We start from the raw sequence: 18,560 nt of genomic DNA on the forward strand, positions 1-18,560 counted from the left end.
CAGAAAGCGTTCTCCTCCAGAGGATCTTTCTTTCATAAATTTTGTGAAGGAAATGTCTGAATTGGTTCCCTTCCAGTTGCAGACTGAACAAGAAGACAGGCATCAAATGATGGAGCTGTTACAATTCCTGGATGCTCCCAAGGAAATAACCTCCATCCCAATCCACCAGGTTCTTCTGGATCTCCTTAAAAAGAACTGGGAACATCCTGGCTCTGTTGCTCCAGTCCACAGGAAAGCTGACACAACCTATCTTGTTCAGTCAGCTCCAGGCTGTCACAAACCTCAATTGGATCACCAATCTGTGGTTGTCGAATCTGCCCAGAAAAGAGCAAGGAGATCAAAACCTCACACTTCCTTTCCCCCAGGCAAGGAACAGAAATTTCTAGATGCCATTGGTTGCCGTGTCTTCCAGGGATCAATGCTTATTTTCAGAATTGCCTCTTACCAGCTCTATATGACCCAATATAATAGGGTCTTATTTAAGCAGAAACAGGACTTAACAGACTCCCTGCCTCAGCAATTTCAAGAGCAACTCCAAACCATAGTAAACAAGGGTTGGGCCTGTGATAAACTAGAGGATGAAAGGCTCAAGGCCATACCTATGATTGCCTTTATTTTACAATGTAGTAATTTTATAAGTTACAAAACCTTACTTTGCTGTAATTTTACAATGTCTCAATGTAAAGATAGTATGACCTGTTATCACACTATCTCACTAAATATTATGTAAACCGATGTGATACCCCTGGGTAAATGTCGGTATATTAAAAACAAATGAATAAATACAAAATTATGCCAGATAAGACAAAGTCACCAGGATAGGAAGACTCTGTCCAAATTCTCTGCTAGGATGTGATGTTAAAAGAATGAGGGGATTTGCTTGGAAATGGAGGAGACTAGCTACTTCCTCTTTGTAGAAGAGCAAAATGGTAAAAATGGAAAAAAAAATATGAAGTTGAGTTGCTAACACCAGTAGTGGCATTAGAAGGGCTTGGAAAGCTGAAATCAGCAGGAGAGGAGTCAGAATCAGGAAGGAAAAGGTCAAATTACCCACTATTGGAGCAGAAAGTAATTGTGGGAAACTTTAGAACTGTGTCCAGTAAAGACTGGCAGAGGACGCCAAATAAGGCAAGATATAGATCCGCAGTGGGCTGGAGCTTAGGTCATAAGGGAAAATGCCAGCTTTGCAAGAAAATAGGGCTCCTAATAGTAACCCATAATCATAGCAGAGCAGGCCAAAGGAAAGCTAAAAAAAAAAGATAGGATACAAGGCCTTTCTACAGATACCTAGAGGGAAGGGCTGGATGAAGAGATGGGCATGGACCTAGGGGGTGAGGGTGGATGTTGTGGAGAAGGAAGGCACTATCAGGCTTGGACCTGTGCTTAGCATTAGGAAGGAAGAGGAGATTGCTGAACTTAGACCTGCAGGTAGGGGGAAGCTTTGGGGATTGCTGGACTTGGGAGAAGTGGAAGTATTGGGGAAGAGAGTGCTGGGCGTGAACACGGGGAGGGAAAAAAGGGTCCAGCCTGAGGGATGAAGGTAGAAGAAGAAAGTATTGGAGGCCAGCTAGAGAAGGGAGGGAGAATACTACTGAGGTTCAGCTTGGTGGTGAGGGAAGGGGAAAGTGCTGTGGTTTGACTTGGGGGGAGGGTAAGGGGCAGTGGTGGCTGGTATTGCAGGGCTGAATTTTTTAAAGAGAGGAGATGGGAGCAGGGGGAGAGCAAGCAAGAGAGGGGTGGGGCCATGGGATACAAAAGGGAGCTGGGGTAATGGGGATAATGATGCTGGGTAGAAGATGGGGATAGAGAGTATGTAAAATAGTGCAAGGAGGGTGGAAAGTGTAATGTTGGAGCACAAAGTCTCTGTCATTTTTCTTGAATGGGGGAGGAAAAATCCATAAACCATTTTTAAGTTGTAGTTGCAGATATCCACTGTTTAATCTTGGGATAAGCAGCTTGGAATCTAACTACCCCTTGGGATCCTGCCAGGTACATGTGACTTGGATTGGCTACAGTTAGAAAAAGGATACTGGGCTTGAAAGACCCTTGAACTGACCCAGTTTGGCAAGTCTTATGTTCTTAGGGAAATGTGTGTGGGGTGGGGGGGGGGGGCACAGAGTCCATCATTTTTCTTGGGGGGGGGGTGTTTTGTTTGGGCTGCAGCAAGCTACCCCCCTCCCCCAGCATCCTTGTCTGCTGAAGCAAACTGGCATGCACTAAAGGCAAATAGCATCTGTGTGACTGAGCCAAAGAGAAGAGTGAGTGTGTAACAGAATGTGGGAGAGAGTGTAATAGAGAATGAGTATATGTATCTGTGTGTATAGATATACAGTTGTGCTCATAAGTTTACATACCCTGGCAGAATTTGTAAGATGTGTAGCATTTTAAGAAAGCATGAATGATCAGACAAAATCATCTGTTATTTTTAATGTTTCAAATTAAACTATTTTATGCATCACAGAATAGCACAATCATTAAACAAACCTTAGCAATAAAGGATATAAAATGATCCTGCTCAAAATTGTACATACCTTTAGCTCTTAATATCATGTATTGCCCCCATTTGCATCAATGACGTCTTGCAGTATTCAGTGATAGTTGTGAATGAGGCCCTTCATTTTCTCATGTGGTAAAGCTGTCCACTCCTCTTGGCAAAAAGCCTCCAGATCCTCCTACCCCAATCTGCCAACATCTTTTTAACCATAAAGTTGTCGAGTGGATCCCCAAGCCCCTGTACTTTCATGAAGAATGCAAAGCCTGCTAATTTAACTGTTGCCCCTCTAGACAACCCCAACTCGTTCGCCCTGAAAATGAACTTGACAATGAGTTTACCTTCTACCGGTCCTGCCCACCCATCCCTGACCCTGTAAAAATTCCTGCACCCTACTGAAACCCCTGCAATAAGCTTTCCAAGTCACCGGGGTGATGGATGCCCTCAACAGTCCCCACTCAGTAGCATTCCGATCCGCCATAAAGTGGTCCAGGACTGGGACTCCTTCTTTGTCTGCCTCCAGGACCTGTTGGCGAAAGAGATCCTACTTAGCGCAGGAGAAGGAATCTGCTATTTGGTTGCCAATAACAGGTACATGCTTCGTCTTAATGGTCGTATTCAACCGCAAACCCTGAAGAATCACCTCTCTAACGGGACGCTACAGTACAGTGCGCTCCGACGGAGTGCTCTGTTAACCCGCCATTGGACGTGCGTTTTCCCTTACCCCTTATTCAGTAAGGGGCAGAAAACGTGCGTCCAACCCGCCGAACTTAATAGCGCCCTCAACATGCAAATGGCCCTATTAGGTATTCGCGCGCGATTCAGTAAATAAAATGTGCAGCCAAGCCGCACATTTTACTTTCAGAAATTAGCGCCTACCCAAAGGTAGGCGCTAATTTCTTTGGGCACCGGGAAAGTGCAAAGAAAAGCAGTAAAAACTGCTTCTGTGCACCCTCCGACTTAATATCATGGCGATATTAAGTCGGAGGTCCCGAAGGGTAAAAAAAAGTTTTAAAAAAAAAATTTTTTTTTGAAGTTGGCTGGCGGCTGTCGGGTCGAAAACCGGACGCTCAATTTTGCCGGCGTCCGGTTTCCAAGCCCGTGGCTGTCAGCGGGCTCAAGAACCGCCGGCAAAATTGAGCGTCAGCTGTCAAACCCACTGAGAGCCGCCACTCTGGGGCAAAAGGAGGCTTTAGGGACGCGCTAGTGTCCCTAGCGCCTCCTTTTTGCCTGTTTCTACTGCCAGACCTAATTTAAATACTGAATCGCGTGCCGGGAAAGCGGACGTTCGCCCGCTCTCCCATGGACTTTACTGAATTGGCCCGTAAGTAAGGCTGACACAGGAGAACATTGCACCGCCTGTTTATTGAGAACCGCCACGACAGCTTGGTTATCACACCAAAAAACTATTCTTATGTTGCGCAGCTTGGGGCCCCATACTGTCAATGACATAAGTATTAAGAATAACTCGAGAAAGATTGTTCTTTATTAGGCCATTCTCAACCCACTCCCTTGACCATGTGGCTGTGCACCAAGCGCCCTGACAGTATGCCTTGAACTCCCAGCCACCAGAAGCGTCCGTATGTATATCTAAATCACAACTCAATACTGTATCCTCCTACCACATGGAAACACCGTTAAATTTGTCAAAAAAGTCTAGCCACATGAATATATCCTTCCTCATAGGCCCGGAAATTCTAATATGATGGTGGGGGCACGTCACCCCTTTTGTAGCGTCTGCTGAAAGCCTAAGAAATACCCTCCCCATGGGAATCACTCGGTATGCAAAATTCAGACTTCCTATTATAGTTTGCATGGTGACCAAAGTGACCTTCTTGCTTGATATAAGGTCTGCCTAAGCGTGGTCTGTAGCTTGTGCAATTTTTCGCGTGACAATCTCGATTCGCGTATCCAACTCGATTCCCCAAAAGGAGATGACTGTCACCGGCCCTTCCGTTTTTTCCTGCGCTAACAGAACCTCAAACTCCTCCGCTTTGTTCTGGAATGTTAGCAGTGTGCGAGAACAAGTGTCTGTGCTGGGTGGGCCTATGAATAAAAAATCGAGTTAGTGTACCACGTTACGGTTTCCTGTTTTCTTTCTCTAAGACCCAATGTAGGAATGTACTGAACAATTCAAAATATGCACAAGATACAGAGCATCCCATAGGCATGCACTTATCAAAATAGTATAGACCCCGAAACCGAAAGCCCAGAATGGGGAAGCTGTCAGGGAGTATCAAGAGTAATCTGAATGCTGATTTAATGTCTACCTTTGCCTTTAACGCCCCTTTGCCACACTGCCTCAGTAGGCTAATTGCCGAATCAAATGAAGCGTACTGTACCGAATACTCCTCTTCCGGCAAGTAGTCATTCACTGACTCCCCTGGGGAGTAGGATAAGTTTTGGATCAGTCTGAACTCGCCCGGCTCCTTCGGCACGACCACCAATGGTGATAACATCATCACCTCGAATGGGGGTTCATGAATGGGCCGGCAATTCTGCCAATGTCGATCTCTTTTTCCAACTTTTGCTGGACTATGTCTGTGTGTCGAACCGAGGAAGGGGTGTTAGCCAAAATTGTGTTCCTAATTTTGCCCTGAAAGGGTATAATAAAACCATATTGGAAACCCTCCCTTAATTTCTGCGCTTCCCTGCGCCTAGGGTAGATTGCCAGCCATTTCTCAATAGCTGCTAATCGAACCGGTGAGGGAGCCCTGCAAAATCGCAGTTACTTTCCTTTCCCAAAACTCCCCCCTGAGCTCCCCGAATCTTTCCTCGTTCACTTAGCCGCGGGGTGTGGTGCAGCGCACACAGAACCAGATATGTTTTAATTTACGCTTTTGGAAGGTAAATCCTGATTTGTTAAATTGCCAGCATACCTTGCTGTTTCCATTCTCCCCCCAATTTGTACTGCCCAATGTTGCGGGGCCACTATGCAGCCACCCCAATTTATTGGATGCTCCGGCATCCATGGCCTTGTTGGTCATCTGTCGCAACCACATCCCCACATCTTGTCACCCAGGACATAAATCTGTTTTCTTCCATCTTATCCCTGAACTTTTCATCATAATTTAACAAGGCCCATCCCTGGTATTCTCTGTATGCCTCCAGAATATTATCTGCATAACTGAGCATGGGGTCGTATTGTGAGGGGTCATCCTGAACCAAGCACATTAATCATTCTCAGGAAAGCCCTGGTCCAATTAATTATATTTCTGGGAATCTTCGCTTCTGCTCCCCCCCCCCCCCCCCCCCCCCCCCGACTCATCCTTCTTCCCTTTTCATCTGCCTTCCTTCGGCCCTCTAAAATTCTGAATATGTTATTGTATTCCCTCTTCCTTATTTTGTTCCTCAATGCCTTAGGTACACTCTCCCAAAGCTGAGACAAGTTGGTCAGAGTCAGCAGAGCTCTGCTTGCCTCCAGAGGATCGTGTACAGGCTGAGTAGGAGTATCTTCTGGTGAGGCACTCGACTCCGAGCTGTCACCAGATGAACCTGAGCTTGAACTGCTTCTGTTTCTTTTACTTTTCTTACGCCTCCTTTTTGCTTCCCCTGCTACTCTTGACTCTGCACCTCGTGTGTCCGATGTGCGTTCTCTCTCCTCCTGAACCTCTGCAGGAGCTCCGGACATCCCCGCATTGGTCGCGTCCGCACTGGTCGATGTGCTCGGTTCTGCACCGTGCAGTGCTTGACCGCCCGCTGATTCCTCTGTTGCCATCTGACTCATCTTACTCAGTTGTCCCGGCATCACTCGTCATCTGCTGTGGCGCCTGTTGATTTGGCATATTTGTAATTCCTGTACCGCTTCCTGCTGTAGCCAAAGTCTCTCTCTTTTGCTGCAGTGTAGGATCTCATGTCGCTGTGCCAGGTTGCCATTGTCCCCCACCATGGGTGGCACGTCTGTGGGTATCCTTGGGGAAAGATGGGTGGCACTGGGAATACTGGAATTGGGCTATGGTGCCCCGCCGGCAGTGTTCATGTCCTGTGGTCTGCATGTGATAGGTGTCGTAGCCATGCTTAGCTGCCCCGCTCCCATCTGAGGCCAGATGGGCCGTATAGGCCAGTGAGCTGGGACACTTGCCTGGCCATAGGGCCCCCCTTGAAGGTGATGCCCGATGCCTTGTCTCCAATCACTGGCTGGTGCTGCTGGTCCGTCTAGGCGGTTCACCTCGGGGCGCCGCTACCTTGGCTGGCTGGGCTATCGTATGAATCATAATAGTAAAATGATACTAATAAGAATAAATATCTCAAAACATCTCATAATTTAAAAAATGTTATACTTTTCCCAACATACCAATAAAATATTTAAAAACTGCAGAAACATCAAATAATACTCAATTAAAATTACTCAGGACTTGAAAAAATCTCCTGCCCTGTACCTGGGCTATTTGGATTTCCAGTCACCCTGAGATTGTCATGGACTGGGGGAGGTGTGGCTGTGCAAACTTTCTTTTCTCTCTCTCTCTCTCTCTCTCACACACTCACACTCACACACACACACACACACACTTGATCATTCTCTCATACACGTTCTCCCTCATATGAACACACATGTACACAGGCTCTCTGACACACTTCCTTCTCTTTTACATATGCCCATGCAACAATCCTACATATGAAAAGGCAGCACTGCAAATATTACACCAGGCACTGGACCACCAGTCACCTTCTATTAGGAAAACAGAACAATCCAGACTGCTATAGATTCCTGTAAAAAAAAAAACTATATGCTTGCAGAATACCTCACCTCGGTTACCCAGGCAAAACCCAGAAATAACCTTGCCAAATACAGAATAAACACCATAAAGTATAAATAGAAACATGCAGTCAAAAACTGAAATGGAAACCACAACAAGCCAGATGCTTTAATACAATGCAGCAATGAAAAACAGAATCACCACCATTCCTCATAAAACAGAATCAAGAAATATGAAACATCAATCATAACAGTAAAATCATACTAATAAAAAAATATTTGAAAACAGCTGATGAAAAGATCATCCAGTAATTAAAAATATCTGGGAACTTTTGTATCTGGTCTCCCTAAGACTGTTATGGATTATTTATTTAAAGATATTTATATCCCGCCCCTCCGAATAGTTTGGGGTGGGTTACAAAACATACATAGTACATGGGGTGAGGGGGTATCACAAAATTTCTCCTTTGTATAACACACATTCTCATTCTTATATACACTCTCATATGCTCATTCACAAGCACATGCTCACTAACACACACAGTCTGTTAGATGCTCACACACACTCACGTGTGCTCTTAGGCTCCCTGACTCATGCGCTCTCATATGTTCCCACAAATCCACATGCTTTCTGCTCACAGACAAGCACCCTGATTTACATGCTCCCTCACACACACATTCATGCTCTGACACTCCCTGACACGCATTCTCTCTCCCTCACACATTCCCATGCATGCTGCCTGACTTACACTCTCTCATATACTCCTATACATGTTCCCTCACATATGCACATGCTTTCTCAGATACTCACACACTCCCTAATTCATATGCTTCCTCACATTCCCATGCATGCTGCCAGACTCACACATGTGCTCTCTTTCACACGTCTCCATAAAATAAAAAAATATTTTTACTTATATTGGTCAGGGAGGGAGGATTCAACAAGCATGGTGGCCCCAAAATAATTGGATGCAGGTCCGCTCCTGACCCAAAGGTGGTGTGCCTTAATGTGGAAAGGGCCTGTAAGGCCCTGATGGTGTGGTTTTTTAAATTATATTTTGCCATGGGCCCAGCATGAGGGGAACTGGCAGCTGAGAGCAGTAGTGGGGCAGGGGCAGAAAGTCACTGTGCTGCCTGCCATCTGTACTTCGAGGTAGAGGCAGGTATGAGTGGAGCAGCTACTGTGTTCACCACGCAGGAAAAAGGCTGCTACAAGGCCTAGTGGTGGTCGCAGTGGCTCCGCAGGCACAGGACCGCTGGGACCAACACACCACTGGCAGCAAAGAGTGTTGAGCTACCCAATACCGATCCTCGTACCTTCTTGGCCCTGCCACACTGAACAGATGGTGCACAGCGCAGTGCAGTCTCATGCCACGCTGGACTGGACGCTTTGACTTCCTCCTAGGCCAGAGTCCACCCACATGATATGACTGAACGCATTTCCACCCAGACTCCTCTTGGGCAGCGCAAAAGGGAGGGGAGGGAATGCGTATGAGGAGGCTGTCACTTAACAGGGGAATGAGGTTGAGGGGGGGGCCGCAAAAACCTGCTGCTGATTTCCAGCCGCCACTGCTACTGTGTACCTGGTGGGCAGCTACGCTAAGAGCGTCCTATTGGCTGATTCCCAACCCCCACAGTGCTCTTCCACCAGGCTGGTAAGGTGTGTCCCCCCCCGTCCCCCCCCATATTTTTCTGCCTCCACGGACTCCTTAATTTTCCAGTGGGTGCTGCCTTGCTGCTGTTACAGTAGACAGGTTCCGATTGGCCCTGAAAAAAACAATTGGGTGAGATTGAGCAAAAGATGGGTGGGCCATGGCCCACCCGTGGCTGTGCCACTGGAGCTGAGATGCGGCCACCATGAACCTTCATCTACGAGTATCTGGTGATTTGTCCCCTGTTGTATGATTCTTTCTCTCCTCTCAGCATAGCTAATCTTGTCATTGCAGTGAAGGTCATCGTATATCGGGGCTTATTCCAGAACCCTATAATAATGGGCCCTAAATCTGTGCATTGGGTCTTACTCGAGCAGTAAACTCAACTTTCTTCCCTGGGTCTGTGAATGCAAACTCTGTAACATCCCTAGACCCAGCCACCCAGGGGAATTGAACCTGGGGCCCTTCTGCATGATTATGCACAGAATAGCCACTGGGCCCAGCCCTCTGCTTTTTTTCTTGCCTCCTTATCCAGCATGCATGGGGAATTGTCAATATCAGTGAAGTTATCTGAGAGTCCCACACTACTTGCTGCAGGAAGCAGCCTACTGGAAACAGGAAGGGTGGGGTTGATGCTGGAGAGGACAGAGCAGAGAAAAGCTGCTATGCTTTCTAATGTTGATCAGCATTCTGTTTAAACATTCTTGGCAAAGATTTAAAAACAAACAAAAAAAAAAGCCCTGCTGCTCGTTGCTGGTTAATTGAACTTTCTGGTTAGTTGAATGCTAGATAATGCGGCTTTCACTGTAGTTGTAATTGAAATTCATCAAGCTGTTCTCCTGCAACTTACCTCAGTATCTGGGAGTAGTTATCAACAGCGTTGTCAATTGCTTCCTAGAGAGCCTTCCTGATTTATTCATGCAGTTTGTGTTATGTCTATTTAGACGGTTATACAGCTGTTTTTACTCCTGTGTTTTATGTTACTGTATGGAAACAAGTCTGTCCTGGCTACGTCTGGCCAGGAGTTGAGATGGTCTGTGGCATTGTGGTCATTATTATCACAGTTTATACTGTAACAAATTTAGCAACTCTTAGACTTTAAACAGAAGATATCCTTTGTAGATAAGCATGGTGGGATAAAGAAGTGTTTCTACTGAGTACATCAAAAATTGTTTTATGCTTTTGACATTTAATTTGCTCTTTGGTCCAGGATTGAAAGAGCAAATCTATTTTATCCTCCTAGAATGTTTTAAAATATCAATACTTTGCAACCTTCCTCTGATTCTGCATCTGACTGCTGGCAAGAAAGCATTTTAGAAAAAGCAAAAAACTTGATGCTTGCAAATTTTGGTTCCTTGCTGCATGCTTGAATGAAAAAATTAGAATATATGCATAGAAAGAAATGTTAAAATGTTTTTCAGAACATTCTTATGTGAGATTGTAACTATATTTTTATTCCTACCATCAGCCCAGATGAAGACTCCTCCCAGAAATTTATTCCATTTGTTGGGGTGAGTATGTTTTCTAATGTGGAAGTCAAAATATAGAGGATCTGTCTGGGATACATCTTCTGTAAATCAAACTATATTAATGTAACCTTGAGGCCCCCTGAAGTCTAACACAGGGGCTCTTTCAGGAGGTCAGGGGCCAGGTTGTGACCTGTGCTACTAGGATTCTTTCCTGACAGGCGAGACAGGAAAACCCTTTGAGGGACCCTTAGGCTTGTAGAATGGCCTCTTGGACCTCACAATAGGTAAAAACACTTCCACACAGTTTGGTGATAAAAAAAATAAAATAAAATCTTTTTACTGAGGATATTTGATGCGGGCGAATAACTTGGCAAATTGTACACTTGTGTCTGATGCAATTCGTACAGAAGTCAGAAAATCCAAACGGTTCAGTCAGTAGGTATGCAGTAACAAATCTTTTTCACTGGGGAATCCATTCCTTCCAAACTTCCTCACAGTGTACTCTTTAGAGAGACCCCCATCCTGGACTTTCCCTGTCTTGGAACCAGCTTTATGTAGGGCGGAGCTATGTATACAGTACCTAAACTTAGGAAAATCCTCCTGAACAGATTCAAATGAGCTGCTCTTGTCTCTTCTCAGGCAGCAACTCTGTAATAGATTTCAAAGTCTGGCATTTCTTTCTCTGGTTCGAACCAGAAATCCACTATTATGACTTAAGGCAACAAGTGTGGTAAACCTTTTACCACACTTCATCTTCTTGGTTCTCCTACTCTCAAAATCCTCTTGGACCCCAAGAACTCTCAGGCCTTGAGTACTGGAGCATTCCTCTCTTCAGCCACAGCACTCCTAGGATGGGTGACGGACAAGAAGAACACAAGCCAAAATGGAAATGCTCCTCACTAGACATCTTCCATTGGGAATGTCTGGAAACTGCTACGCTCCTACCTTAACACTTCATCCAGTATCTGTGGAGACAATGCCAATAGTAACCACCTAGCAATAATGCTATAGGGTGAAATAAAGTACTGTATTGAAACTTTAGGTGACATGGTCAAGCCCGGTGCAAGGGTATTGGGTGCCCTAGGCAACCCTTGCCCTGCCACCCCTCCCTGGTCGCAACCCCTCCCCGATCATGCCCCCCCTACCTGTTTTGGCGCAGACTGTGTGCTTCTCAGGGCGCCGAGCCGTAGGGTGTGCCGAAGAGCAGCCAATTGGTGCCGCAAACAGGACCTATCCTGCTCGCGGCAAAGAGAAATAGAAATAGTCAGCACCAAAACAGGTGGGGTGGGGGGGGGCGCAACAGTGTGTGCTTCTCAGGGCTGCGAGCAGCACGCTGAGAAGCACACAATCTCTATTTCTGTTTGCCGCGAGCGGGATAGGCCCCGCTTGCGGCACCACGCGGCTGCTCTTCGGCGCCCCCTACTGCTCTGCTCCCTAGGCGACCACCGAAGTTCACCTAATGGACGCGCCGGCCCTGGGCATGGTCAAAATTCTGGAACATAAATCCTATAATCTGGCACAGGGTTTCTGGAAACAGAGACTTGATAAGGGCATGCCCACTTTCCCTACAATTAACCAGAGAAAATGTTTGTTTTATTGTAGAAGTAGTAATTTTCAGGTGCCCATTTATTGCTTATGCTCTAACTAGGTTGAAAGCCCTCAAAACTCAAACAAGCCATTAAGCATCAGGAAATATATATTGAAACATATTATGATGGCACTTTCTGAGGGAATTATCTTTATTTTGCTATGTTTGCAGCTACAATTTATTACATAGTGCTGTGCATGTCTAGTAATGCTATTGCAATTAACTTGCAGCTTTTCTTTATACAAGCATAAACACTATCGAGCTGATTTTCAGAAGCCCGTGTGCGTAAAAATGGGGGGTTACACGCGTGGCTGGGCCTCTCAAAAGGGATGGGATGGGGGCAGGGTCTGGACAGTGCCATTCAGCCAGCTCGCGGAGATTAACTTTGCTCCCGAGGAGCAGTAAGTAATCTAACAAAAAAAAGTAAGTAGCTAGGGGAAGGGGTTAGGAGTTAGGTAGGGGTATAGGGAAGTTCCCTTCCTGTCCTCTCCTTAATTGGCTTAATTGGAGAAGACTGGGAGAGAACTGGGGAAGTCCTACTCCTGTCACCACACGTAGCCTTTTAAAATCTCCCCCGCCCCCGCGCACACGAGTGGAAGGGCCGCCACATGGACGCGCGCCGGGAACCACACTCACATGGACGCGCTCGTGCTCCTTTTAAAATCAACCCCTAACTATATGCCATGTTGCATGGGAACAGGCTTACCGGTAGTTTTCTGTCAGTATAGTTATTTTCAGGAAAAATGCTTTCTGATACCAACTGCAATTTTAAACAAGTATATTGTCAAATATGGTCAAGTTGCACAAGATATCAGAAGCTGTCATTGCTTAATCAACCTTCTAATTTTCTTTCAGGTAGTAAAAGTTGGGATAGTAGAACAGTCTTCTGCAACATCAGGTAACTTTTAGCTATTGCTTTAAAAAAAAAAAAAAAAGTGCCTTATATTGAATTGTGAAAGTCTGCCCTATAACTTTAGGCTTGATTCATTAAGAATTTTTCCTGTAGGCAGAGTAGAATTGATCCCAAGCAGTGAACATCCAGTATGCATAATAGGGATTTTTTTCTGACACATTTAGAATACTGCCTTATCTTGTGTAACTTGTGTTGCTTATATAAATGCGAGAGACTGTACAGTAATGCATGCATCTCAGCCCAGTTACAGCTGGAAGTGGAGTTGCTCATAGAGAAAGAAAGTGATAACACTGGTACCTTTCAAGGAGCATCATCAGGGATTCTACTCCCAGTATTTCAATAAAAACGGGAGACGTGAGACCCATTCTGAATTTACAAAAACTGAGTAAACTGCTGGTTTGAGAGAAATTAAAGATGAGCTCCCTCCAAATGATCCTCCCTTTTGTTCTACCAGGAATTTCGATGTGTGCTTTGATTCTCAGTGATGAATATCCCCATTCACAGGAAGTTCCTCAGGTTTGTGGTGCAGGATGTGCATTATCAGTACAAAGTGCTCCCCTTTGACTTGTCAGCAGCCCTGAGGGTATTCACATAGTGCCTAGCAGTGTAGGCTTGATAACTGGGTGTGTCTATATTTCCTTTCCTGGGTGACTGGATTGTGAGGGGCCCAGCCCTGTTGAGGCTCTGGAGTCCCTCAAATTCCATCCACCCAGGTCCCTGGGTTTTCTGGTCAACCTTGCCAACCTGAGCCTTGCCCCACTTTAGGAGCACGGATAGATTCTATGCAGGATCAAGCATTCTTCCCAGGCAAGATGGCTGCAGTACTAAGCAGCCTAGTGAAGGACCAGACTCTTAGCAAGGGCAGTCTAGGTCCTCCTTGACAGTTGTGGTGCATGTAGTTCCCACAACTCAGTTGCATATGAGATGATTTTAGTGGGGGTCTCCAAAGCGGTGCATGTAGTTCCCACAACTCAGTTGCATATGAGATGATTTTAGTGGGGGTCTCCAAAGCCAATGGGACCATCTAAGTAGATCACTGTCCTAATACCAATAACTACTGGAATGAAAGCATCCCTGTGGTAGTGGTGAAACACAGTGCTGAGTATGGGCCTCCTGCTGACAGCTCCACCTCATCAAGGGACTCTGTCCACTATTTCCTCCATCAAGGGGTGGGGGGCTTATGCCAGTGTGGCATGGAGAGTCCTCTTCAAATCAGTCTACTGGAGCTGCATGCCAGTCATTATACGCTTGGTGCTTTCTCTCACTTTCTGTTGGGAAAGAGAATCTTGATCCAGATAGACAATCAGGTGGTCATATTCTACATAAACAAGCAGGAGGGATATGGTCTCATATGTCCTCTGCTGGGTGGCTGTTCAGATTTTTGGTCATGAGCTCTTGTCATGGGGCTCATCTTCAGGCAGCCTATCAAGAATTCGGAATACACTACTGAATTGCCTCAGTAAAGTACTTCTACCACGGAAACAGTCCTTCGATCAAAGGAAGTGGGCAGTTTATTCAATCTGTGAGAGCAGTCAACAATTGACCTATTTGCTTCAGAAAGCAACAGAAAGGTCAAAGTTCTGCTCCATGCTTCCAAGCAAGTACAATTCAGCTCCTGATGCCTTTCTATTATTCTGTGGTGTCTGTCTGCTATATGAATATCTGTCAGGGGCTTGGTGGGTAGAGGATAGAAGGAAAGTGGATTCAGGGCGATAGTTGTAAGAAGCTGGGGGCAGAGCGAGCGGGCTGCTTGGCAGGAGAGATGGGGTGGGGCAGTCAGGGAGATGCTGGGAAGGGGATCTACTCAAGAGAAAGGAGGAAGCATCTTTGGCCCTAGACCAGGCCTAGGATCAGCAGCATCTAGAGAGGATGAATAGAGGCAGGGAGCAGCAGTGTTGGAATGTTAATGATTTTATTTTACCTGAATTGCTCTACAGAGTCTGATCTTGGGATTTGCAGTTCAATTTTTGTTTGCATGTTTCTATTTCTAAATTGTGGTCCCTTATTCTGTATTTAGTAAGGCTTGGTCTGTATTCTGTATGTGTGACCAAGGTGAGGGATTCTGTTCTTGTATAGTTTATTTGTAAGGGTCTATAGCCGTCTGGCTTATTCTATTTTAAATAGGAGGTGTATTGGTCTTCCAGGGCCCCAATATATTTGCAGTGCTGCTTTTTCCTGTGTAGGGTGGTTGCTGTGTGAGTCCTGGGAGTTGATGTTTTGATATAGCAGGTTTGTCTCTGGGTAAACTGTAATATTGGCAGGATGTGATAGCTTGTATTGGAACTGTGTAGGTATTATCCAAAAATTTATTTATTTATTTATTTAGAGATTTTTTTTCTATACCGGCATTCGTGATTAAAAATCACATCATGCCGGTTTACATATAACAAGGGGGTGTGAACAATAAAACAAAACATTAACAAGTGCAAAGAGTTCATAAAGTTACATTACAACAAGGTTAATATAACTGGGGAGAGAATTAGAGTAAGATAACTGAGCAGTTAGGATTAACTATTTACATAGTATTGTGAAGTCTCTTATAAGATGTTGCTGAAAATACTGTACTTGAGCTATTGAGACAATATAGGACCTATCTTCAGAGATAAATGTCTCTGATCTGATATCTAAACAAGGGACCTATGTAGTTTTAAAAGCTTATTTACAATAATTTTAGGTACAAGTTGTTGTTTTTTTTATTGTACAGGCATTTATAGGCAGCCTGGCTTCAACTATTTTCCTAATAGAGGGTATATTGATGTGTTAGGGCCTGGTGTAATATTTGCAGTGTTGCCTTTTCATAGGTAGGGTTGATACTGTCTGAGTGCTGGAAGTTAGTGTTGTATTGGTATGGGGTTTAGTAATTAATGATTTTCAGAGGGCCTATCCCATACCCAATATACATATTACAATAGGCCTAATGCCATATGGATTCAAAGTGTCTTGTGTGTCTTGAGGAGAGGGTAGTGAGATTGCTGGAGTCCCATGAGTAGGGAAGAGGGGGCTGAAGGATTGAGACTTCTGGTGATTCGGGGGGTGGGGGCAAGAGTGAATTCCCTGTTGTAAAGTTCATTGCATGCCACTGACCAAGAGAATGTGTCAAATTGGTTAGTGGACTGTATTGTGCACTGTTGTTTGGTGACTGACTTACAAATTACAGACATTCTTCTAGGACAAGCAGGATGGCAGTCCTCACACATGGATGATGACATCAGATGGAGCCCATAAACATCAAAAGGAGCGGAAGCTGCTCTCCACAATTAATATGTAAATCACCACGGAGAGACAGAAAAATTAAATCAGTCCCAAAGCATCAAAAATTTTTAAATATGCAAATGTTTTTATTTGTCAAGTCGGCAACTCCATTGCTCAAAGATGCAAAATTAACTTAACACCGGGTCCCCCGACACGGACCCGTGTTTCGCCAAACGCGGCTGCGTCGGGGGGGAACAGTGAATTCTTAATGGCATTCAAACTAGAATTAAAAGAGAAAAACTATTAAAGTATTTTATACAGAGACTGATAACAAGGGTAGATCCTATATTGTCAAAACAGTAAATATAATATTAATAAAGACTTTTAAATCTTTTATATTTATAATTTTTATAATTTTTTTTTTTTTTTTATTTTTACCCATAGAGAACACAGTTCTTCTTGAAATCAAAAGATTTTTAGCTTAACTTAAAAATCAATTAAAGGCACCAAACTGACCCGAGATTCAGAACTTAACTATCCTAAAATTGATAGCAGATTGTGAAACGCATAATATACACTTATATTTATAGAGAATCAAAATTCATGCAATAAGTCAAATTTTATCTATTTTGTAAGATCCAGATATATATAAATCTAATCACATGTCCAAAAACAAAAGCGAGTTACCTTTAAATTTAGAGTTTTAGACGGCGTTTTCGGCAAGGAGAGCCCAGAACGCCGACATTACTCGATATTTAAAGTGTCAAAATTGGCGCCAAAAACACTAACCAATCAGAAATGGTTACCAAGGTAACGCCCAGCCATTCAGAGTCCAGCACGCCCAAAGGAACGGCAGTCAGTCAAAGAAAATATTGCCACTCGATTTCGTTATTGAGACCCGCAGGGGTGAGACTATTTAATTTAAAGATCCATTTTTGTTCCCTGCGTGCTAGTATATCAGAGAAACAACCTCCTCGTGGTGGTGGCAAAACAACATCGAGAACATAAAATTTAATATCTGATTCAGTGTGTCCCATAGACGTCCAATGTGTGACTAAAGGAGCTGTTTCTCTACTGTTTTTAATATTCGAACGATGTTCAATGATGCGAGTTCGAATAGGACGGGATGTCTTACCCACATATAATTTTGCACACGGACATATAATTATGTAGATCACACCTTTAGTTTGACATGTTGAAATAAAATTTAAGTTATGTCTAACGTGAGATACAGGATGTTCAAAAACAGTTAAATTGGACGTCAAAGGACACACTGAACAGTGTCCACATGGACCATGACCTAGATTTTGAGGTGTTTCAGTTGTAATAGGCTCTAAGAATTGAGAATGTACCAAAACATCCTTAAGATTGCGACCCCGACGGAATGAGAACCTAATCGGAACATCAAAGATCTTGTGGATTGATAGCATAGGCCAGTATTGTTTAATAATGTTGGTAACACAATATATGTGAGTAGAAAATGGGAGAACACAGTTAAAGCAATCATTAGATGATCTAGTTTGCGGTAAAAATAAATAATCACGATTAGCATATAAAGCTCTTTTAAAAGCTCTATGTAGAATTCGACGTGGGTACCCACGTTCCTGAAACCTTGCTATCATCTGCTTAGCTTCAGTAATGAACTCATCACGGGTAGAGCAGATCCGTCTTAATCTCAGTAATTGGCCTATTGGAATGTTTAATCTTAAAGGGGTGGGATGATGGCTATCAAATCTTAACAGTGTGTTCCTGTCTGTAGTTTTTCGAAAAATAGATGTACTGAAGCTGTCATTATCAATTGAAACAGTGACATCTAAAAAAGCGATAGATTTGGGGTCAATCATAAAGTTAAATTGCAAGTGTTTGTTACATGAGTTTAACCAATCATAAAACATATAAAATTGAATGTCAGAGCCCGTCCATGTGGACACTGTTCAGTGTGTCCTTTGACGTCCAATTTAACTGTTTTTGAACATCCTGTATCTCACGTTAGACATAACTTAAATTTTACTTCAACATGTCAAACTAAAGGTGTGATCTACATAATTATATGTCCGTGTGCAAAATTATATGTGGGTAAGACATCCCGTCCTATTCGAACTCGCATCATTGAACATCGTTCGAATATTAAAAACAGTAGAGAAACAGCTCCTTTAGTCACACATTGGACGTCTACGGGACACACTGAATCAGATATTAAATTTTATGTTCTCGATGTTGTTTTGCCACCACCACGAGGAGGTTGTTTCTCTGATATACTAGCACGCAGGGAACAAAAATGGATCTTTAAATTAAATAGTCTCACCCCTGCGGGTCTCAATAATGAAATCGAGTGGCAATATTTTCTTTGACTGACTGCCGTTCCTTTGGGCGTGCTGGACTCTGAATGGCTGGGCGTTACCTTGGTAACCATTTCTGATTGGTTAGTGTTTTTGGCGCCAATTTTGACACTTTAAATATCGAGTAATGTCGGCGTTCTGGGCTCTCCTTGCCGAAAACGCCGTCTAAAACTCTAAATTTAAAGGTAACTCGCTTTTGTTTTTGGACATGTGATTAGAT

At 44.1% G+C, this 18,560-nt stretch overlaps 1 protein-coding gene across 4 annotated transcripts in view; it reads left to right on the forward strand.

Annotated features, from left to right (window-relative positions):
• Positions 1 to 18,560, forward strand: part of PACS2 (phosphofurin acidic cluster sorting protein 2) — a 490,004-nt gene that overhangs the window by 446,229 nt on the left and 25,215 nt on the right. For all 4 annotated transcript variants that reach the window (XM_029598809.1, XM_029598810.1, XM_029598811.1 and 1 more), the window contains exons 19-20: positions 10,308 to 10,350; positions 12,752 to 12,794. In XM_029598809.1, coding sequence (XP_029454669.1) covers positions 10,308 to 10,350; positions 12,752 to 12,794 — 86 coding nt within the window. The remainder of the gene's footprint in view (positions 1 to 10,307; positions 10,351 to 12,751; positions 12,795 to 18,560) is intronic.

This window comes from Rhinatrema bivittatum, chromosome 4, assembly GCF_901001135.1.
Source record: "Rhinatrema bivittatum chromosome 4, aRhiBiv1.1, whole genome shotgun sequence".
In the NCBI taxonomy this organism is placed as follows: domain Eukaryota; kingdom Metazoa; phylum Chordata; class Amphibia; order Gymnophiona; family Rhinatrematidae; genus Rhinatrema; species Rhinatrema bivittatum.